The sequence below is a fragment of the Protopterus annectens genome, chromosome 4.part1, assembly GCF_019279795.1.
Source record: "Protopterus annectens isolate FY-2018-M chromosome 4.part1, PAN1.0, whole genome shotgun sequence".
NCBI lineage: Eukaryota > Metazoa > Chordata > Ceratodontiformes > Protopteridae > Protopterus > Protopterus annectens.
In genome coordinates, this window is record NC_056734.1 from 843,128,159 (window position 1) to 843,152,708 (window position 24,550).

General features: G+C 34.9%; 1 protein-coding gene across 1 annotated transcript in view; it reads right to left on the reverse strand.

Moving 5' to 3' along the window:
- The window catches only part of LOC122801323 (carboxypeptidase B-like), a 60,176-nt gene that overhangs the window by 13,419 nt on the left and 22,207 nt on the right, over nucleotides 1-24,550 (reverse strand). Inside the window, exons 3-9 of the mRNA XM_044070865.1 lie at nucleotides 21,560-21,626; nucleotides 21,295-21,429; nucleotides 19,519-19,615; nucleotides 16,468-16,569; nucleotides 9,345-9,446; nucleotides 7,566-7,676; nucleotides 2,909-2,999 (exon numbers count right to left, since the gene is read on the reverse strand). Of these exons, the coding sequence (XP_043926800.1) occupies nucleotides 2,909-2,999; nucleotides 7,566-7,676; nucleotides 9,345-9,446; nucleotides 16,468-16,569; nucleotides 19,519-19,615; nucleotides 21,295-21,429; nucleotides 21,560-21,626 (705 nt within the window). The remainder of the gene's footprint in view (nucleotides 1-2,908; nucleotides 3,000-7,565; nucleotides 7,677-9,344; nucleotides 9,447-16,467; nucleotides 16,570-19,518; nucleotides 19,616-21,294; nucleotides 21,430-21,559; nucleotides 21,627-24,550) is intronic.

Genomic DNA, 24,550 nt, shown 5'->3' on the forward strand with positions numbered 1-24,550 from the left:
CGAAAAAACGTCACAAGGAATTATCGACCCTCCATATAAGATAATCGCTTCTTCATGTGGTTCTAAAAATTATGGACTGGTCACATGGATTAATGTAAAGTTAAAAACATTTCTTCTGAATGCCAATCATGTTTTAAGAGACTCATGGTATTTTTTAGAAACTTTGATAGGTATAAACATTACTGAACATACCCTAATGGTGACAGGTGATGTGAAAGATCTTTTTCCAGTATACCCCATGACATTGGTCTTACTTGGTTTCATGAAGCAGTTGCAATGAACACAACTTTTGACAATGCAGAAATTTGTTTGGATCACGATTCAATGTAAATTGTTTCAAGTAACAACTTTATGTTTTTGAGGGAGAGTATTTCCACCAGCAAAGAGGTGTGGCCATGGGTGCCAAGTGTGCAAAATTTTATGCAAACAGTTACGTGTCACCAGGAAAAATGTTTTGTCTTTGATTGTCCATTCAAGCACAAAAATATTATTATAGTTAAAATATCTGGGTGATATTCTTATTGTGGGATGATGATGAGGCTGAATTATTTTTGTACTTATTTCAATCATGGGGCAATTAGAATCTAATGCATGTAGAAAGCCTAACTTTTGTAATAAAATGTTTTGTAATAATGTGTTACACTCTAGCAGCCAAAACTCTATATGGCAAAAGAAAGGGTTGATCAAAGGTCAGCTTATTAAGCTTTCTATACTAATTTATGATGATGGGAAGTGCATGAAAGAAGTGGATGTTCTGTCTTCAGTGCTTTGGGAGAGGGGATACACCAAGGAACTAATCCATGATTTGGCAAATTAAATTTTCATTAGGAGGGCAGTGACTTTCCACTTATTTTGAAGTGATCTGATTTAGTTAGAAAAGCATATACTTAGCATGGAAGAGTCAGTTTTAAAAACTGCAGTGATTTTTACCTTTTGAGAAGAAAGGTGGGCATTTGAAAAACATGATACATCATAACCTGGAGCCTAACCTTCAAGAATGGTCCCCCAAACAAGTTTTGGGTAACGAACCTTCTTCTGTATAACAGTAATCTTAAAGACAATTTGTTTAATGCACTTGGTGAAGCAGTCACATTCTTGGTGCAGAAACTGTTTAACACCTTATTACAGGCTGCAGACACTAAGAGTACACCAGCTAGATGTCAGTCTCAGAGTTCATGGAATATACTGCTCACAACAGCAAGATATTGAGAATGGCAACCATCGATTGTTTGGTGGCCAAGATGGCCTTAAGCAGAAGTGACCTGTGGTCTTTTAAGTACATTAGCAAGTATGGGTGAAGCTGGAGTGTTTAAAATTTACTGAGACATTCTAGACTAGGATGTTAAGTGAACATATTTATAAGATACATTGTGCATCACTTAAAATCTTTCTGCACAATGTCTGACCACATATATGTCCATATGTCTGCATAGTACAGTACAGACATATGTGCATTTGGAAGTTGTGTGGAAGGAAGTTAAGCGATGCACAGCTGTATGTATTGATGTATTATCTGGAATCGGCAAAGGTCAGAACACCAAACATTGACACATTCTGTGTATGCTCTGAGGATTACTCTAGAGTGGACTAAACCAACAGTAAGAGTTTTTGCAGAGGGCAAGCACCCCTGTACCATCCATATGGGGGTGCACCTCCACACCTTCTGATAGTTATATATACTAACTCTGAGATCACACAGTCCCCAGGGAAAGGGAATATTCCCCTACCAAGGATTGTCAGTCTTGCATACCTGTTGATCATCTGTTTCTGTCACCTAAATGGTGATGACTGAACAGCTGGTGAGTTTGTGATCATTCAGTTACAAATGACAGGGCCATATGTGTGTGTGTGTGTGTGTGTGTGTGTGTGTGTGTGTGTGTGTGTGTGTGTGTGTGTGTGTGTGTGTGTGTGTATATATATATATATATATATATATATATATATATATATATATATATATATATATATATATATATATATATATATAGATATATATGCATATAAAATCTATATCTGTATATATATATATATATATATATATATATATATATATATATATATATATATAGAGAGAGAGAGAGAGAGAGAGAGAGAGAGAGGGAGATGCAGGCAAAGAATGAGCAGCAAACCCATTGCTCCAGTATTGGTTTTATTGGTAATACTTGGTGAGTGTTATTGAGCCATGTTTTTATTAGGACATCATGAACTTCTTTGTCTTCTATCCTTCTCCCAGTGGCATGTTTCACTGGGATGAATGACAGAAATATATAAATATATGGAGTACTAATATAAATGGGTAAACAATATGTTATTTAGATAGTTTACTTAATATTTAGGAAAATTATTGAGAAGTGCTGTAACCAGAATGTGCACACACACACACACACACACACACACACACACACACACACACACACACACACACGCACACACGCACACACGCACACACACACACACACACACAAACAATAGCTTCACATTTCTCCTCTAACTTCAACATCACTGTCTAGATTCATAAGCTGTAATGCTTGCAAGGAGGTTTTATACACCTGCGAAAATGGATGACGGTATTGTTATATCCCTACCAGTCTATGTTATAGCACATAACTGCACTACACCTTATATTGAGGACATTGGTGCATGGAATAGAACCCTTGGCCTTCAGTACTGTCATAATCTTCTGAGTCCTAGTCTTTTAGGATCTGATACCTGTTTCTAGAGTGTTTGGCATGATTAAGTCTAAATTCTTGATTTATGTGCCTTTCTGTTACTGATATGCACGTGTAGACAGCAAAGTTCCATGGAACATGACTTGCTTAGAACACATCCCATACCTATTTATTATTTTACTAATAGGCTGAATAAATTGATGACCATTATATATGATACTAAAAAAAGTGATACTCACTGCACCACCCAGCATCAAAGTTCCGGTTAGGGTCAGTTCCGATACATGAAGAGCCACTGTTTTTTGATCTGGTCTTTCTCCACATACGATCCTGGAATATAAATAAGAACTTGTACTAAACATGTCTGCTTTGATAAAAAACAAGCAAAACAAGATGGTTTCATGTTGCAGATTTATTCTGTATGCTACACTGTAATAACTTTTCATCATTTTGTGAATGATATTAAAAGAGAACATTCTGGAAAAATTATAGCTATATTTAGGGTCATAAATCTTTTTTTCATTGAGCTTTCTTTTTCATATCCTACCCATGTGTAGCATTTATTCTTGTTTGTTTTAAAATTGTTGAAATACATACAGCAGAGGAAAAAACAGATCAAAACCATTTTGTTTCTCACTCTTCTTGGAATTCCCTATTTATGAAGGGACTTTCTTGCCTTCTATTCCATCCCATCCTGTCCTGTATACTGTAACTGACCAGAGAAACCACCAGTATTTTCCCTGTGCTGCAGTATTAAATGAAAGTTTTTTGGACCTTGGACTTACTGCCATTACAAATGTTTCTCTTGTTCTAGTAATTTATTGTGTGAAGCAGAACATCCTCACTTCTGCTGCAAAACCTTTTGCTAGCTTCACCCCTGATCTCATATATAGGATCATAATGCTTACTGGGTTACACCTTTGTCTTCACTATCATGTCTCTTCTGAAAATAAATCTTTCATTGTTGTACCTTTCCTGATTGCTGATTTTTCATATAAGTGAATAATCATTAAATGAACATGTCATATGATTATACGTTATACTCGGACATGGATTTAATTGTAATATTTCAGATATTTAAATTCCCTGATGGTATTCTGCAAGGAGGTAGCATGTGTGATAAACATTACATAAAAAAGGTTAAAAAAAGACTGGTTGAAACACAGCATTCGTGCTTCAGTTCATTATTATCATAAGGACTGGACTAGAAAATGATTATTGACCGCTGTACACTCGCTGCACTAAGTAATAGCGGTAGTATGCGCAAGTGCAAAATTATAACGTGTGAATACATGATTTTTGTCTGACATCTGACAGAACACCTCCTTACGCAGTTTTGTTTGCATGCCTTTTAAATGGCTGCAGCTTTCATTCATTCATTTTCTGATTACCCACTTAATTCAGTTTAGGGCTGCAGGGGACAGAGACCTTGTCAAAGCACTCAGCAAGTGCATGGCACAGAAACTAGTATTGGATGGGTCATGGGTCATTGGCCCACTATGCGATCTCCACTATGCATGCGCTCACACAGAAGCACACACGCGCACACACACACACACACACACACACACACACACACACACACACACACACACACACACACACACACACACACACACACAAGCTGACATATGACACACATCTACAGGTAATTTGGAAGACCACCAGTCTATCTATGACATGTTATTGTGATGAAACTGGATCACATGCAAAGACCCACATGGACAGTACTGGCAAACACCACATAGAAGGTGTCTCTTTTGTGGACTGAACCAGAGAACCAGGTGATGGTGGCAGCAGTTAACTCTGCTGCAATGTTACCTGTTGTGCCACTGTGTCATCTGGCTAATCTTTTCAGTTTTTGTTATGTATGTTCTTGGCCCATGATCATTGTCATTTCTAATAGATTTCCCTCTGCTTTACTTGCTTTTCTGAAGTCTTTGACTGTATGGTGATTATGCTTATTTCTGTTCTATCGTCTGTGCCTATGATATACTGAATAGTTTAGGTACCACTCTAACTGCCTTTATGATGTTTCAGATATTTTTTTTTCTGGTAACTTATCAAAATGGTAGCCTTCCAAAAATGAAAAAAAAAAACAGAAAAACACAGGCACTGGTGCAAATTACTGCAATAATGTCATCTTCCTGCTCCTTCGATAAAAAGATGTCTCCCTATTGAAATGTCGGCACTCAAAATGCTGAGCGCTGACAAGCTGAAAAAAAGACAAAAACATAGGAGAAGAGCAAATATCAAAAATCACTCTTCTCCTTGAAATCTTTTTTTTTGGGGGGGGCACAAGCCCCCAGTTCACCCCCTAAGCATATATATGCCAACTCTGAGATCTCCATACCTAAGAGAAAAGGGAATATTCCAAGAAATGGCATCTTGGACTTAATATATATAAGTCTGATTTTTCCGGCTGTTCAGTCTCAGCATTTTAGGAGTCACTCTAGTGTGTCCTGACATTTCAATAAAACAGGCACTGGTGTACATTACTTACAGTAATATCATCTTCCTGTTGTTTGCATACATAAGTCAACATCTCTCACCACAGTTTAGACTGCTGTGATTTACTAGCATTATCTCACCTGCAGAACTTAGTACAGCATTGCTGGTCAACTTTATACTAAGCTTACAGATTTACACTCATCAGTAAAAACACCAGTGTACCACCTTCAGTCACTCATATTAAAATTTACATCATGGGAAACTGAACAAGAACTTGTATATGAGTTCATAACCAGAAGTGAATAAGGCTTTCCTTGATGGTCCTCTGACTGTGTGCAGTATGCCTAATATGGTAATGAAGCATGGGAAAACACCTTGTACATCTCTGATCAGGCTGTTGAGAAGAGTTCCTTTGTCAACTGATGGCTCAGAAATTCCCAAAAGATCAGAACAAAATGTGATTGTGTAGTACTTATGCTGAGTGCCTCCTTGGTACTCTGAATGCTGGAATGTTGTTTAAGGGCCTTTGAGCTATAGAATCATAAGGAATAAATTAATGGCAAATAGGAAGACGTGTGTGGATGAGTCATGATTAGGTCGAGGTCATCTTCAGCCTTCTGCATTCTTAAATGCCATTTACTTCTGAATGGTCCTAACCATTTCCTTTCAAGACAATTTTAGATATATTAAGAGCGTGATATATATGGCTCACAGCAATAATAAGAGAGGGTGACTACATGATGTGCAAGAAAATTAATTAGTTATTTTGGGAACTGAGATAGGTCACTACTGGTGGTGTAGAATGGGGTTCCTATTAAATGATTGAAGACACATTCTTTCAAATGCATCTTGATCGAACTTGAAATCACGAAAAGGCAAAATAGCAAAACGGCATATAAGCAAATTCTTTCCCTGGGAAAGAAATCGCTTGTCTGCTTCAGTTACTTTGCCATTTTCATGACTGTAGTGTGATCTTGGAGTTGGTATACTTAAGTATGAGGGTGTGGTGGCATAGCCCCCACATCGGGGGGGTGTGGGGGGGGGTGAAGCTCCCCACTTTATATAATTTAAATTTTTTTTTTTTTGTGGAACAGCAATTTTTTTCCCTTGGGAAAAAATTGTTGCTCTAAGTGTTTGAGATTGTAAGCTTTTGCTTACATAGGTTCAATAAATAATTGTTCGCTTTTTTAAGCGTTGGATGATTTAACATAGACCCTGAAAAATGACCCCCCACACACGTACTAAAACACATTAAATGAATAAATAAATAAACTAAAGTAGCCATAGGTCACAAATTGCACACCCAAAATTTTCCTGTGTTTCTGATGCTACTGATGTGTGTGGGACTAGTCTCTCTAAAGTAGATGAAGCTAGGAAAGTAAATATTATCTGTCTGATTGTATAATGAAATAAGAGTTTTAAACATATAAAGTAGAAGTAGACAAATAAAATGATGACAGAAATGCTGTAACAAATAAACACTGCACAAGTGTAAGGCTAGTGTACCTACGAAGGACTGAACTTTATTTACAACTTGGGAGTGAGGTATAAGGGGTGGCAGGAATTGAACAACTTATGTAATGTTAGAGTGAATTAGAACTGTTAAAAACAAAAGGTACATTGCATGACAGCAACAATGGAATCTGTTTATATGCTTGTTCATTTCTATTAATGTACATATACCTATGTTACACATTCAAATGTGATGATTTAATAAAGATATTTAAACACTTGCGGTGGTGCAGCGGTAGCATTGTCGCCTCACAGCAAGGGGCTCTCCCATTCGATTCCAGCTGGAGCGCCTTCTGTGTGGAGTCTGCATGTCCTCCCCATGGTCTAGTGGCGTTCGAAAGACATGTGTGAATGGGTGTGCCTTTGTTGAGGGTTAGGTATTGGGCTGGCACCTCAGCACCATAAAAATCTACTGCCAATCATTAGCGGACTGGAGTTCTGCTGTGGCGACCCCTAACCGGGAAAAGCCGAAAGAAGAAGAACAACAACAACATTTAAACACTTGCCATAGAATTGTGCAATTTTATAACAATAGAGGAGTTGGGGGCTTAGAAACAGTGTGGAGATAAACACCTTTACAAAATATAAGGAAAGATACATGTATTAACCTAGATTGCCTATGCTGAAATCTGTAGGCATGATTTTCCCTTTGTTTTTTAGGAAATTGAGTGTTTCCACAGGCTAATGTTTCTCAGGTAAAAGGAAGATAGAGCGCTCCTTGTCTGGGAACTCTAAGAAGGCTTGAGTCAGTTCAAGGAAGAAATAAAATAATTTGTTTACTTAATGACATATTACTGTGCTTACCTAAGGGTTACATATATTAAATGTTAGTTGCTCCTCTTCAGCGCACCATTAGAATGCAGCAGTAGTTTCCTCATTACAGTAATGGCGATATGTGTTTATAAATATTTATATGCATACCTATATACTTACATTAGTCTTGGAATATATGTAGCCATCAATGTTGAAGACTGGCAGAACGTAGAAATCAAGGTTGTCAAGGATACGTGTCATAGACTTGTCAGAACCATATGTATTCACAGCCTGCAGAAGGAAAATTAATATGTAGTTATAAAACAGTGTCCAATCCAAGTTGCATAAAATGAGTATGCATTTAACAAATTTGTATTCATTTTTCTTGACAATTTTCTTGCCACTGCACTATATTTGACAAAAATGCTGTGAAATATTTCTGCCACTATCAATTAACTTCCCCCCTGCTGGAACAATGAAACATGATTGTACAACACACGGAGAGACTGATAGTTTTTCAGATGGGGCAGTTATTCAGAGATGATGGGTTACCATGTTGCATGCTCTTTATTTTAGCACCTTGTAGTTCTCTGGAGCTTTATTCTGAGTACAGCAGCCATGGCAGTATCCTTGGCCCATGTATAGCTCTGATAAGGCTTATGCTGTGCAATGTAAGCTGGCTGCTTGCAGAAAAAATGGCGCATCCCCACTGGCATCTGCGTGCGCAATTCTAGAACCATTTACGGCTGTGTGCTTGCTACATCGGGACTCTTTTGTGCCACACTCTTCATCCTGTCTCTTTATATGACACAGATTTTTTACCATTTCTTAGACATGCCCAAAAACTATAGGTGGCACTGTCTCTGACACAGCAGAGCAAGAATTCTAACTATTCAGTATAGAACTACTGTTCATTAAATTGTTTTAAAGAGGAGCATATAAACATGGGACCCACTAGTAGAAAAAGTCTATCCTTGTGAGTCATTCTGCCTACCTAATCTATTTCTGCAGATATTATCTGGCTACTTCTGATGTCCTTTTCTTGTGGCTATCTGTCTGATAGCATTTCCATTTCAGCTTGATACCATTTACCCTTTTAGTTTTCAGTACTTCTTTACTGATCACCCCTTATAGGCACACTTGCTCAGAGAAGTGCTTCGATCTTTCCTTCCTGTTCACCCAAAACTTTATTGTATTAATCTAGTTGGACTTTTTTCTTATTTTATATAAAACAAGCACAAAATAGTAAGAAAACAAAACAATCCTAACTTCTCATGCATTTGGTTTTCATTTAGGTTATGCATGCATTTTTCCAACTGGTTTAAAATATTCAAGTATATTACCTCCACATTTATTTATAGTTAATTTATGTTTTGTCTGTTGCCTCACTTTGCATACAAACAATCTAAATCCTTTTACTGGATAAAATTGCGAATCTGTAAAGGTAACATTGTGTTGCAATGTCTAATGCATGTACTTGGAAGGATTGCTTCTGCCTGACAAAAAAAAATCATCCTGTTTCATAATGTTTATCACATAGCATCTCCTTAGGTATTTCTTACAACATTTTAAGGATCACAAATCCATAATAAATCATGGTAGCAAAAGAAAAGAGCTATAGATAGTGATGAATTACTCTTCTACAGGTCAGCACATGATTACATTACATTCATCATGCACTTTGTTTTTAAAATAATCGTGTAAACCTGGTACATTTCCTAGTCTTATGTTAACACATGGTATCTGTTAATTTTTGTATAAGCTTTTTACTGTACTGCCATCAAGTGCTGTCAATCAGTCAACAACATGTATTTTAAAGTAAGCTACTGCTGTGGTTCTGTCCAAGTTCATGCTTGCAAATGATTCTGTCTCAAAGGTTTTACATGCATATAAATAAATAAGAAGGTAACTGAATAGCCAGTCAAAAAAATAAAAAGTATGACATTTGCTTTTACTAACCTCTTTTACAAACCACTGACAGAAAGCAGGTGATATCCATTCTCGTGCATGAAAACCACAGTCCATGAAGATTGCTTTCTTTCCACTGCCACTCTTGCCAATCTGCAATGGTTCAGTACTCATATTAATGTTTCAGAAGATAAGCACCCTCTTATATCTATTAAAAGTTCTGCACAGCTGCAATAGGCAGGAAAAGTTAATGCAACCTGAAAACATTATCGAAGTATACAATAGCTTTTGGTACGTTGTTACATTTGTAGAAATATTTGTCACTGTTATAATGCTGTAAAGCTAGGGAAAACTTTTGATTTCATTCATACATATTAAAACACGTGCAGCTCTGAGTCAAGCATAATTATTAGATGATTCTATGTGCATTAGTAGAACTGAAATTAGATGAATGGAATTTGTAAACCACTCCTGAACAACTACAGGACTTGTAAAAAATGATGGGAATCACTACATCAAGCCCATAAGAAATTCCAAGCTGGAAAGGGGTATCGTGGCTGTACTTCGCTTTTATCCCCAGCTAAATATACTTACATGGACACTGATGATAAATGAAATGCTGGGCATAGTTGTTTTTATTCTTGTTGCTGTTTTTTGAAGAAATCACTGATTCCATGCTCACAGTTGACTGATTGCTATTACTGCCATGGCACTTTTACTGATTAGACTAGAAAGTGCCAAGTCCAAACATAATAATACAATCTCCAACTATGATTATTTTTGGAATATTTCATATCTTTTTCTTCCTCTTACCTACACTGATAATCAACCCCTCCAGATGCTTGATTAACACATTTCTCCCCTATGGCTCATTAATTCCCTCGTGGAAAGGGTCAGGCAGTAGGAGTGTTGCCTTCATTTTCAGGGACTGGGTCTTCTGCTTAACCCTAACGCTTTCCTGTTTGTGTGTGCCCATTGACACTTAATGGTTCGATGCATGAAAAACTCAAGTAAGTATGCATCACCCACTTTTGTGAATGAAATAATCTCTCAGTAGGCCTTATCTCCTTGCAAGCAAGCATCTGTACCTGTTTTCCAGTCTAAAGTGTGAATTCTAAGATGGAAATTGCAGCATGGTTATGTATACTCAACCTTATCTTCCTGAGAGAAGCGAGGAGGTGTTGCTCCATCATTCATCTGTCAGTCTGTCTGTCTCTGGCCTCACCAGCTCCTCAATATCATGATTCTGTTCTTGCTTGACAAATGTCCAAAATCATTTGGTGGCGTTTTACTTTTCATTTTGTACGGATAGTGGAATCAGAAGAATAGTTGTGACCACACACATGTAATTTAGCAATGATGTGTATCAGGCAATCTTGAATTTTTTGGATATTTTCTACTGCCTTGAATATTTTGCCCACGAGTTGATCATATGGCAATTTTGTGAGACTTAATTGGCTAAAAATGCATACTGTAACAGAAGCTGACTGGTTGCCATATTGTATTATGTTGCTCTCTGTAGAAGATTTAAAATGGTTTAGTAGATGCTATAACCTCTCTTTAGAAGTGCCAGTTTTGATCACTAACTTTGCTTGTGACTCAGAAGTTGGAAGGAAATCACTTCCTTTCCAAGTTTCTTTTGTAAGATACTATAGGTGAGACATTCCAGATTATGTGACATTCATTTTTGATAGCTAATTTACTGCTCATCTTTCCCTTATGAGTGAGTCAACATTTGGGGAAGGTGGAGAATTCTATCAATGTACCTTTATATTAATGTTAAGTATAGGCATGCCCAATGTAAAGTGCAAAACAGGAGAAAGATGTTCCCCTATTACATGAATAAACCCAGTAAAAGGCCACTACAAACAGTACCAGTTAAGCCCATTTTTCAAATGGCTACACTGATTGTTAATCAAACCATGGATATGCATGATGATAAAGTTGCAGAAAATGTTGTTTTTGACATGTCATCTTTTACTAGCAGTTTTATTAATCTCATATAACAATGATATCAAAAAGGAATAGGTCATGTAGTTCAGTTTCAATGTCAACACAAACATCTGATGATGAAAACTGTATAGTTTTTATATCACCTCTAACCACAGACTGCAGTTTTTCTAGGTAAAATTAACATACTTTTATAAAATCATTTTACGTAAGGGATTTCTCAAATTATTTAATTAATTAAACCAATCTCAAAAATAACACAAACAGAGCCTTTCATTAATGACAGCAATATTTTTCAAACCAAATAGTACAAATTGGTGGTGTACAGTTTGAAAAAAAAAATCCGGAACTGCAAAAATATAGGATACTTCATTATTGAATATATACATTCAGTAAAGAGCTTCCTAATATAAATGCACTTAATGCACAACAGTTTTATCTTATCAAGAAACCTTAAACAAAAAAAATATGCAGTGGAATTGTATAGACTATATTCCAGGAATTAACAAATGAGATTGTCCAAACATAAGAATTCACTATAATAAAAATATAATATAAAAATGTCAGGTATGGAGCATAGCTGTAGGGATTATTTGGGATTTAAGTTCTGGGTTGCACTATTTTTATAGATAAACTAGTCTTAAATATATTTGCACTGTTTGTGTTTTCATTTTGAAGAGTGTCAGTATGGATTACATAGCTGTATGCACAGAATGCTTTGTGGAATAGCAATTGTTATAAACAATGTATGAAATATCTTAACCAACATGTTTTGAGTTTGACTGGTCTGAGCCATCTTGCTGAAAAGAAGATTAGTTAGTATTTTTACAAGTGTTGGTGAGATATGTGTTGTGTGAAGCGACAGGAGAGAGATGGCTCAAATATATTTTAATTCTGAATTGCCAAAGCAACTGAGACTTGTTATAAAGAATTATAAAATCAACATGCTACAGGTTTTGTAACACAAAATTGCATGTTTAGCTGTGTAAAATACATTTTAGTATCCAGTGCATGCTCTACTTAATAACTATAATGATTTCTTGAACTGCATAAAAACATATTCTTAGAGTTTCAAGTTCAAGACTGCATTAAAATGGGAGAATTTAATGCTATTCTTAACTTAAAATGAATGTTTAATAATAGTTATCTGTATTATAAAAAGCCTTTTAAATGATCTAACAATAGTAAATTAGATATTTGGAAAAATAAATGTGATGGGATGTGTAAGGATAAATAAAATATTTAAGCTTTTAGTTTGTATTTCAGTTCTTGAAACTCTACCACAATAAACACCAGAAGTGGAAATATTTTCCACCATATGAGGTAATTGTGCAGCTGCTGTGATGGATTGATGGCTCTTTCTCCAGTTCTTATACTAATAGTCATTAAACAATTCAACCTTATCAAAATGAATAATTTAGCTTATATAGGTAGATCACTTAAATACTGAGCATGTAAAATGTTTGCAGTTAATCTCATTTAACATTAAACTAGACTAATTAAATACTTTAAGAAGGTCAGAATGAAAAAAAATGCACAATGAGAAGTCAAGAAGTAATTCAGCAATTTTGCAATTCAGTATCTATAAAAAAAATTCAGAGTAACCAGATTATCAGAAATAAATCATAAATGTATTTTGTATATATATATATATATATATATATATATATATATATATATATATATATATATATATACAGACATATATATGTATATACACACACACACACACACACACACACACACATACACATTAGGAAACTACCGGCAGGGCAGGCTAAAACAGAAATCTAAGACATGCTTTGAACATGATACAGTGGTGAACTGTTAATCAGTTCTGAACACACACACACACACACACACACACACACACACACACACACACACACACACACGCGCGCGCGCGCGCGCACAGCCCACAAGTTTTTTCTAGACAACACTAAAAAAACCTGAACAGAGAGAAAATATAGTTAACACTAATATAAACTTTTCAGGAGCCCCTCCCCCCAAGGTTTTTATATGGAGATGTTTAATTTGACACAATGAAAAAGTTTTCAGTTGGATTAATCTCTTTCCAAATGTAGGCTGCTAGGGAGCTGCATGCTAGCAGTGAAATTATATAAAATATTTAAATTCATGATAACCAGTTGCATTCCGCAACTGATGCAGATGCACCGTTTAATTAATTGGACACATCTAATAATGTCAGCTTAGCTAAAATAATTGTCATACATAATCCTACTAGACCTAAGGAAGAATTAAATAGTTACTGTCCTATTGCTGTTTAAACAGTGATAGTAAAATAAATAATTGGAGGTCATCTAATATATTATTTTTGATAACATTATATGTTAAATATAATTTTGTTTTGCATTAGATAAAAGTCAGTGACAGGTATAACACAAACTCTTTGGGTAAAAAGTCCTAGACATACATTTCTACAAGATTCTTTAGAATGTTTTGCCTTCTTACAATAGATATCTTTAAAACATGATCAAAATAAAACAATTTTTTCCAATATCTAGCATTGCTAACAAGCTGTTCATTAATACTGAATCTTTTCCTGGGTTAATGGATTCACTTCTTGTAATTTGTTTCAGAAGAATGGAGTTTATGAGTAATGTCTGTTTTCTGTTTCTGTTTCTTTAGTAATAATTTCATAACAGCATCATTTAAAATAGAGAAACAAAACCCTCCTCAAGAAAACTCTAAAAATAAAAAATACCCTTACTGAACTCTAAGTAAATGAGCACATAATCATATACTCCAACAGCCTAACTGATCTAAAGTTAGTATAAAATTATTACAAGGAAATACCAGTTTATAACAGTTCTGGACCAAAATAAATGTGACGTAGAATTATTAAGAACAACAAAGCAAATGAGTTTTGAAAGGCACAAAAATGTGAACGATCTTTGCTAATAAAATCAGTTCAGCAACATTTCTTACCAGTATGAACCCTTTGGTACAAATTTTGGAATGGTTACTGGTTTTACTTGTTGTCATATTGATGAGAAGAATGTTATTTTTCAGGTTGTATTTGTGTTGTATAAGGAACATATTCCTCCACATGGTAACTGGTGTTTAAATGTTAAACGGGCTTGGTAGAGTTTTTCTGGAGATGACATTCTCTGTATATCACGTAGTAGTCTTTAATTTCCAGTTATATCTATACTGGGTTTAAAGTAATGTACCTGGCCTTCAGTAGTATGATTTAACTAACCATTTAGTATTCAAACTAAATGTTAATTTTATAATCAGTGTATTAATGTTTAATGAATTGTTTCACTTTTGTGACAAATCAGATTTTACATAGGCATATTTTAAATACTAGCTATCTTAAGATACATAATTTTTTTCATTTGCTTCTGTTATTCCTGATTTATACAACTGGTTCATGTACAAACAGATGATGTACAGACATATGAGCTAGCCTGAACTTGTGTAGGAAAGGACTAATTTGTGAAAGGAAAAAGAGAAAGTAGCTCATACTTATTATATGCAAGCAAAAATGCATGCTTCATAACCCAGATGACAAATACCTGAAACTATATGTTCTCATTGCAACAGCTGTAGTTAATCAGAGAGAATTCTGTTTGTGGAATTAAAAGGTTGTAAGTTTTATAATATAATTATTGATAATATTCAGACTGCATTATTAAATGCTAATATAAAAATGGCAGACAGATGTGGGAAATGATTCATCTAATTACAAAAACAGGTTTAAACCATTTTCATACACTGCTAGTCTATCAAACATTTCCCATATAGAGGTTATTGTCACCTTCTAGAAATGTCCATTCTGGAGATACATTTTATGCTAGTATGGTTATAAAGCAGCATACAGTGTCTTGGTGCCTTTCACTGGAGTAAGAGACCAAGTGTTTTGGAATCTGGTCCTGAGTGTAAGCCCACTTTATAGATAGGTCGTACATCAGAGTACGTCACTTACACCAAGGCCAAGTCTTTTGGAATTAGGGCAGGCTTACCCTGGAGTATGAGAGAAAGTCTTCTGCAACTGGGCCCATAGTCTTGCCTCTACACCTTCTACTGTTCATAATATATATATATATATATATATATATATATATATATATATATAAAAGTGTAGTAGGCTGCAGATAATTAATTATGGTGTGGGTACAGGTGTTAATGTGGTAGGAATTACAGGGCAAATTAAGACTAGTGCGCCATTTTGTATCTTGCTAATGCCACCCTCAAGTTTGTGTATCAGCATTGATTCACAGTGTGTAGTGTTTTCTCTTTTCTCTGTATTGTGTGCCTGTTTAGTTAATATATTTCATTACGGGGGTACTGAGAGTGCAGGGGGTATTTGCAGTATATGAACTTTTATATGTAATATGATTTGACTCAACATATTTCAGATGAAATTTTTAGATATTTTGTGACTGGATGAAAAGTTTTGTAGATTAAATGTAATATACCAGATGTGTATGAGTGTATATTAACTGAACATGTATCTGTGAGTATTCTTATATATAGTAGCTGCTTCTCTTGTATTTAATCTATGTGCCTTGCCCTCTACTGTGTAAACAGTTTGCTTATTTTACAGTCATTATTATTATTATTTACTGATGTGACTCAGCTCTTGTATGAACTATGTGAATCTTGTTTAATTTTCTTTTTATCATGTAGTTTTCCATTATTTTCTCATCTGTTAGTCTATAATAACTACACCATGATGTATTTTTTGAGCTTTTTGCCATTGGCCTCCACCAAAAAATGGATGCTACTCTTTCCAGGTTAACTAGCAAACAAACAAACTGACAGACTGATTGACTAAATAACTAAGTGGTCACCATTTCAGCACTGCTGAGAATATTAGTGCAGAATGCTTTCATAACAGCCAGCAAAGTTTTCAACCTGCCCTGTTCAAGATAATCCTAGAGACAAGTTACTGTTTGACTTCAAGAACTGCATACAGCTTTAAGAGATGAAACTATGCCACTTATTGCTAAAATATGTCTTGTCTAGGTTATTTCCCTTTAAAGCAACATGACAATATTAAATGGAAGCTTTTTTTAATGTGGATTTTTAACAAGACACAAATAAAGAAAGAGGTGTAAGAGAGATCTGTTAAACTGATGTAATAACTTTTGTAATGAAAAAAGCAGGCAAACAGCATACTTTTCTACATTCAGATATATTTTTTCAGTACAAATATTTTAAGCAAAATATGCAAGGAAAACAATTATGTACATACCTTAAGCAAATACATGGGACGTCCATTGTAAGTGTTTCCAAGTGAGCTGCGTGTGACCAGTGTTGGATTTGCAGCACTTATCTCAGAAGTCCAGGCAGCAATCTTAACAAGTTAAAATACAAAGTAAACCAATGATTTGTAAATATGTCTAATCTGGAATTAAAATATAAGGCTTAAATTTGCTACACATGTAAAACACATAGCCTTCATACAAATGATCTCCCTTAAGAATAAGCATATTTGCATTTTTAACACATATGATGTTACTTTAGATTTGTATTAGCAGAGTATTTTATACGTAACAAGTCCTACTTGGCTTTGGAGAAATGGGAGTCATGCATAAACCCTGCTGTAGCTATAGCACATTTAGTAAACAGGAGCTCTACATTTTCTCAAATAGAGATGGTAACTTTGTTCTTCTTTTGCTGTAGTTTACTATAGTGACAAGGTCTCTGCTTGGTGCTATCAAAGGGCAGTTGCTTTTTTATCGTGATATAGTACACAGATATAAAGCATTTGTTAATTAGAACTGTCAAAATTGACTTGGGGTTGCAATATATATTATTTTGAAAATATAAAATTGCTTCATTTATAAAGCAATGCTTATTTTTAGTAACTTGCACAGGAAATCATGATAGCATAGCAAAACCAGATATATTTTTAACATTATTTGCTTAGCCCAATTCTCAGCTACCTTTCCTCCACTAGAATGTGACAGTAATTTCTTAACTAACTCTGATAATACCTTAACTCTGTGGTAGCACAGTTTTAACAGTCATCCATATTAACAAGATGTGTTGTAGATCTTCTCAGTGACCTTGCTCCATTTTGACCCAACATGCATGAGTAACTAGTAATATATACAACACTTAGATAAACAGGGATGACTAGTTACAGTCTTTTGTTTAGGTTTTAGGTTTGCAGCAACTCAGTTAAGCACTTTGTGTAGGTGGAAAGGAATGATTCACCCCCTGCTCAGCATCTGTTGGGGGTCAGTAGAAGGACGTGCGAAGTATCTGATGATGATGATGATGTTAATTCATTGTGCTCAATCATAACATACTACATTTGCATTAATGCCAGTATTTACTGGTTAGGAGAAATGTAACGTCTTTAATGCTAAGGATATGAAAAAGCATGAGGGTTTTTTTTTTTACTTTTATTTTTTTATTTATGCTTTGTTGACCAGGGTACTCCCTCTGGGCTTGTGGCCTCTTTCCATCAGAGACCCAGGGTGGTATTTATATCACTACAGAATATTTTACCAGGGAACTTCCTCCTAGTATTTTGATGGGTGCTGTAAGACCTTTTACATCCACTGGAGCTACCACCAACTTGAGCAGATGGCATCCTGGTTTAATGTCTTATCTGGAGGACATGTTTTGCATAAAAATAGAAGAATTCTTGTTCATTAGTGTGAATCTTTTATCTCTACTGGGTCTCACTGACTTGCTCTAAGCTTTTTTCTGTAAAATAGATTTGTATTGACCATCAGTTGAAATACTGTGCATTTTTACAGTTAAAATAAATGATAAAATGACATAAAACACTTTATTAATACAAAGGAGAAAAACATCACAGTAGGTATTCTTGTCCTCCTGGACTTCATCAGACTATGAAACAAATGTTGAAACTGGCTTTCTTTTATTAAAAAAAATCAACATAGCATGTGATCCATTATGCCACTAAACTTTTTTTGCACTGCATATAAGTCTCAACATAAGTTCAATTGCAAGACATGACTTGATCTGCAGTTTATATTTTGTGCAGTTGTGCATTTCGGCATTATAGATAAGTCCTACTGCTGTCTTTCACAGTATAAACCTTGTTGCTCAAAGTTGTATCAATATCCGGCCACTAATGGCTTTGACTGCATTTTTACTTATTTGTGTATATGTTTAGAGTACTGGCAAACATTTGTTTGTTGTTATACTTTCTGTCTACAAGTAGCAACTATACCTATATCTTCAGATAACCGACAGGTACGTATACCACCAGGTGGGTGATTCGCCGACAGGAAAGACCGACAAGGGGTAATGTGATCGCGACCAAATGTGTGTGTGTGACGGAGGTAGAGGAGTTAGGGTGCAGGTAGGTGGTGTGTGCATTAGTGTCGGGGTGTTGTTTACGCCCCGTGTGTAGGTGTTATGGTGTTCGGTGCTCAAGGCGTTTGGGTTGTTGTGTTGTTTTGGTTTTCCCGGGGGTGATGTCTGTGTTATCGGGGAATGGTTCGAAGTATCTTTATCTGTTTGTCTATCTATGTATAATGTTATCACGGAAACACTGCTGATTCATTTTCTTCTGTCGGTTTTTGTTTTTTAATTCAGCGTTTTAGAGTTCATAAAGCAGTTTTCCTAAAATGGGGATGTACATGCATACCATTTCTGTAAATAACACTTTATATACCTGTTTTTTAAACTTCTCTAATCTTTGGTTATTGTGCTTATTTACTGGTACATTGTGGCTGCATATTTGATATAGTTTTGAAATTCATTATGAGTATTTTCAAATTTCTCTGTTTATTTACACTAATGTCAGGGAATCTGAAGTTTTTAGGGATGCTATGATCTGTCGCAAATATTTTTTTTGAGGTAATAGAGTTGGTTCTTACGTATCACTTGACTGGGAATGGGTATTTAAACATGGAGTTTCACTGTTGGTGAGAAACTGATGAAGACAGTTTTATGCTAAATCCAGTATTTTGTCTCTGTGGTCCCTATATGGGATACAATTGTTTGTTTTTGGGGCTGATTAGTAGTAGTCAGTTATTTTGTGCTGGGTTCTGGGGTTCCTGTTTTAGTGACTGGACAGATTTTGCTCTCCTCTGTGCATTTTATGTGGATTTGCTGATATGTATCATGCCAACTAATCCAAGATACTGTATGCATTTTAAAGAATACAAGAAAATATAATAAATTTTCACAGTTGTGACTGATCCAATTAAACAGTGTGAAATGCTTCATGAACAATATACACCTATATGGTTTTCGTGTCATTAAGAAGTTGTATTTTTCTTGCATCACAGGCAAAATGAAATATTAAAAGACATACCTCATCCCAAGTATTATATTTCTCATAACTGAATCTTGCATTTGGCTTGGCATCAAGCTGCTGGTTTATTGTTTGCTGAAGGTCCTGAATGAACACTCTAGAAGAAATAACATCAGAAATCAAACTTGTTCTGCACCGACATTCACATCAATATTATAAAATATTTACATTTATGATTTTGTCTTACTCTTTGTTGATTTTTTTATCATTTCACCTTCTCCAGGTATTTATGACTGAGAATTTATACTGAGTAGAAGTAACAAGACACTCTGGCTGTGTTTTACCTACTGCAATACTCCAGGTTTGGCTGATAATGACTAGTGGTCTCATTGGTTGGCAAGTGTTAAATATTGAACTGTTTTATATAACATTGGTGAAGGAAATAAATAATGACATACTGTGCAGTTAACGCTTACAAGGAGTCATAGATTATAGCTGCTCTCATGAAGAGTTATGTATTGGGCAGAAAGGATTTCTGTGCATAATTCAGTGTGGCATATTTCAGGGATGTCAGGATTGCTTCATTTGGGTTGTAATTATTTAAAAGTAGAGAGTGTTGCTTCAGGATGGAATAAAATTTGGAATACGTAGATGAGTGTGAAAAGTGAGAAGAAGTCACCTTCTCAAGATATAAGTTCACATCTTATATAGTGATGAAAAGTTGTGATTTGGAAATTAGAATATGTTATGGCAGTATGGTCAAAACTGAAGAGAAAAAGGGAACAAGTCCGATGCCCTCCAGCTGTTTAAGGTAGTGGATAGAGGTTTGTGCAAATAGAAGACAGAAGTCCTACATGTGCATTTCAAAGCTGGGGCACATGCATGCCATTTTATAAATACACACTGTCATCTTGTAGGACATAAACCCAGAGCTGGGGAACTTTGTGATGAAAGTGTTAGGAATGATGGGATTGATGGGACTGAACCTGTGCAGAACGGATAGAAACCTTCTCCTCATTTTTCTGAAGATACAGCATGAAATGTATATTGAAATAAACACTAAAAATAACACAAATGTTAAAAATACCATCGGGCACATCTGAAGCAGCAGAAGGTGGTATTTTCCTATTGCACATCTATGCACTCCTGCTGGTACCTTTCTAATGCTATCATAATGTACAACATGATTAGTCTGATTTCAATAACTGGGCTTCCAAAGCCAGGAGTCCTTTTTCAGTGGTGAAACAAAACCTCAAGAAGAATTAATAACATATTGAGTGTCATAGAAGGATTTGAAGCCAAGCATGGTGGTATCACCTCATCCTATAACACTTGACACATTTTGGCTCTTTGAAGCACTTACTGCTACCGTCAGTCTATAATCCCAATTATCTCATTCATTTCCTTATAACTGGGAAGGGGTGCAACCAAATGCCACTGGGACTATGGCGGTAGGCTCCCCTCCCGGGGAAGAGAATAACTTTATACTCTACTTCCTGTAAGACTGCTGGACTCCCCACGTCCTTATCTATCTAGTGAGGTATTTCTCACCTTGAAGTTGGGCCATCCCTCCTTTGTAGTCCGCTTCCTCTAAACCTGCCATTACCCCTTTAAGAACTGCATTTTCTGTTGAACTTCTAAATCGTTACATTATGTAAATAACATAGGTACACCAATTTCAACGTATGAAACATTTTCAGTTCATTGTCTGTGACGCTCAGTCTTTAATGACATTTCTCTCTCCTTATGGTGTTTCATCTTGGCAGCAAGCGCTATTTCAGATTTTGGTCTTTTGCAAGTTTAGCTGAGAAGAGCAACTTTACAGAACAGACTTACTCATATTCCAATCCATTCTCTTGCATGTATTCTTCTACTTTGGCAACCTGATCTCCTGTAGCATGGAAGTCCACATCCATATTGGGAACAATTTGACTCACATCATGAGGTTTCCAAAAGTCAAGCTTCAAAGAAAAAAATGATAAGATTAGAAACCCCTACGCTGCAGAAACATTTGTGCCACAGTAATATTATTAGTCTTGTATCAGCAACTGTGCCAATCATATTACCTGTTAGTAGATTCAGAACATTAGGATCACAGTTGGCAGACAAGCTTTTAATAACATTTAATTTAAATATTAATTTGATATAGCACTGGAATGTAAGGTGGTCTGTTGAAATATATTATTTAACAATTAAGGGCTAAAACAATGCATGTTTCTCAGTTCGATCTCTGAACTGTTATTATTATTATTATTATTATTATTATTATTTCATCACTGACCTTTGCATAATAGAGAATTGCTTGTTAGATACAGGTACTGACAAACACAGGCACATATACTTAATTAGCTTTCATCTTGTAGATGAACTTTATTGTGGTAATTTATGAATCTCAATATCGTGTAGGCAACCTATAAACTTTGTTATAGAAAAAAAGTTTGTACAGAAGTTTGTTGCAGGAAAAAAAGTTTGTAAAGAAGTAATGACACCACTGGTTAAAGTTTTACTTTTGTTTTATTTCGATTTGTACACAGATAGAATATATCCTCTTGTCAGACAGCCTTTAGAGCTCTGAAATGGAATTTGAACTGCTTTAACAGAGTCAGTTTTAGGCAGAAATAACCCCTTCTAGTGGCATGCAGAAAAAAAGTCTTGTGATACATATAGAAATTGAATGTTACCTATAAAAACTAGACAGATTACAGTATTGTAACACTGTCTTGGGCACGTCACATGAGTAATGCTGGATCATCTATGCAGTCATCAGACTATTACAACTCCATAAACTAAGCAAGCAAAATATTCCTAGCTAACATACAAAGAAGGAGAAATGACAATGCAAACAAACATATTTCTAAAATGGAACTAACTTTGCTTTAGATTTAAATGAAAGCAAATATGTTTAGTAAACTACTTTTTCAATTAGTTTTTTTTCTAAACAAAACAAAACAAAAAAAAACTCAGAAACGAAGCTCAAATGTGAACTCGAACCAGCTTTGTATCTCTGTAACATTGAAACATCTCTTCTGCTTTTTTGTTGTTCTCCAAACCAAAAAGATTCCAATAGTTCTTAAAGTCATAGTAGTATAAAGAATACAACATGAAATAATAATTATCAGGAAATTATATTTCTCAAGGTGTGTATGCAATAACTATTGTACTTTATTCTCAAAGACTTAATAATTTATATCTTTCAAAGTATAATTTCATAGTAAACCTTGTTATGCTAGATATTAACATTTTATGATTTATATTTGTTTTCATGCATTGTACTCAAAAACATCATTTTTGCACATGCCAAACACAAGTCTATATCTATTTATCCTTTGTTGATCAGGTTAGTCCCACTAGGCTAGTAGCTTCTTTTTAGGGAAGACCCAAGATGGTATTTATACTATTAGGTGAAATTTTACTAAGGCATCATGGAACTTTCCCTACTTGCCATTATTGTGACCCATTTTGAAGGCGCACTTCCTGTTTCCATTCCAGGCACAGAGATGGCCCAGAGAAACAGGAGGCAGATGGAGAGAGAAGGAGATAATGAAGTGGTGAATGAAATAGAGGAGAAAGGAAATATCAAGACCAGGGAGGATGCAGAAACAATCCTGAAGAATAGTGATGAGATGGAAAAGAAAACATTTGCAGAGAAAGTAAAAGAAGGTAAAATGGGAGTAGCAGAGAAGGCAGAAGAAAATGATAAACAGAAATACATGGTAAGGATTCAAGGGAAACAAGACAAATAAATGGACAGATATGAAGTGCAGGACAATTTAGTAGCTCCTTTGGGTGTAAAAGCACATGAGGTAAGAGCATTTATTTCTTAACAAAAATATATTTTGATTTTCTGACATTATAGTTGAGACTGTTTTTTAATGGAAAGTTTTCTTGGAGAATATGAATAAAGAAAGACTGTAATCCATGGAATCTTTATGTGATAAAAGCATTAACAGGGAAACAAAAATGAAAATTGATGTACAACTTTGAACAGAGGTGGAAAGAGAGACTTTGAAAGAATATTTGAAAACTTTATGTAAAGAAGTACCAGACATTGCAAATGTTTATGACAAAAGGGGTTTACGGAATGGTGAATGAGATTATAATTATGTGTTAAAAATAGAAAGAGAAAAAAATTAAACATATACCAGACATGATAAATGTGGAGAGGAATAGGGGTGTTGTGAAATACTGGGACAACCCAAAACATATTTTTGTGGAAAAGAAGGACATTTGATAAGAAACCATGATAAAAGAAAATGTTATATTTCTAGGGAAATGGGACATAATGCAAAACATGTGAATTGAAATATTATAAATGTAATAAAATTGGACATTTCTGGATAGAATGCAAAAATGAAAATAAGAATAATGAAAATGAAAAGGAAGAGAAGCAAATGAACAAACAGAAGAAATTTTAGAAGTAGAGAAATAGAAGAAAAATTAGATGAGAAAAAATAATAAAGAGGACAAAGAAGAAGGGTTGAAATAAGTATGAAAGAAGACATAAATTGGGAGGAAGTAAAAGAAAACAAAACAATTTTAATGGTAAAACGGTAAAAGACAGAAAAAGAAAATTTAACATTATAAGTACAATAGGAAAAAAGAAAGGAAATGGATGGAAAAGAATATATACAGCTAATGATTGGGAGTTGGTACAATTGTTAATGTGTCTGGCTCACAAACTAAAGGTACAGTGTTTAATTCTCACCTTTGGGAGGGAAATAGGCTAGGCTTAGAATGGCCTATTAGGAAAGCTAGCCAAGTAATTAGCTATGAAATCATGACCCGAAGGGAGAATGAACATTTTATTGTGCTTTCTGTAAACGCGAATAGTATTAAAACATAGTAAGAAGAATAGGGATTTAGGAATGGTATAATACATATGATGTAGATGTAATTATATTAGAAGACACACGATTTATAACAAATGAAAGATTTCAAACAGAGAAACTATGGGGAGAAAATATAATCTGGAATTTGGGAAGTTCTTGAATAGCCATATTCCGTTAAACTACAGAAAATATATTAGAAGTAGCTTTAGCAAAGATAGGAAGATTAGCCACTGTAGATTTAAAATGGAAAGAACAAGTATATA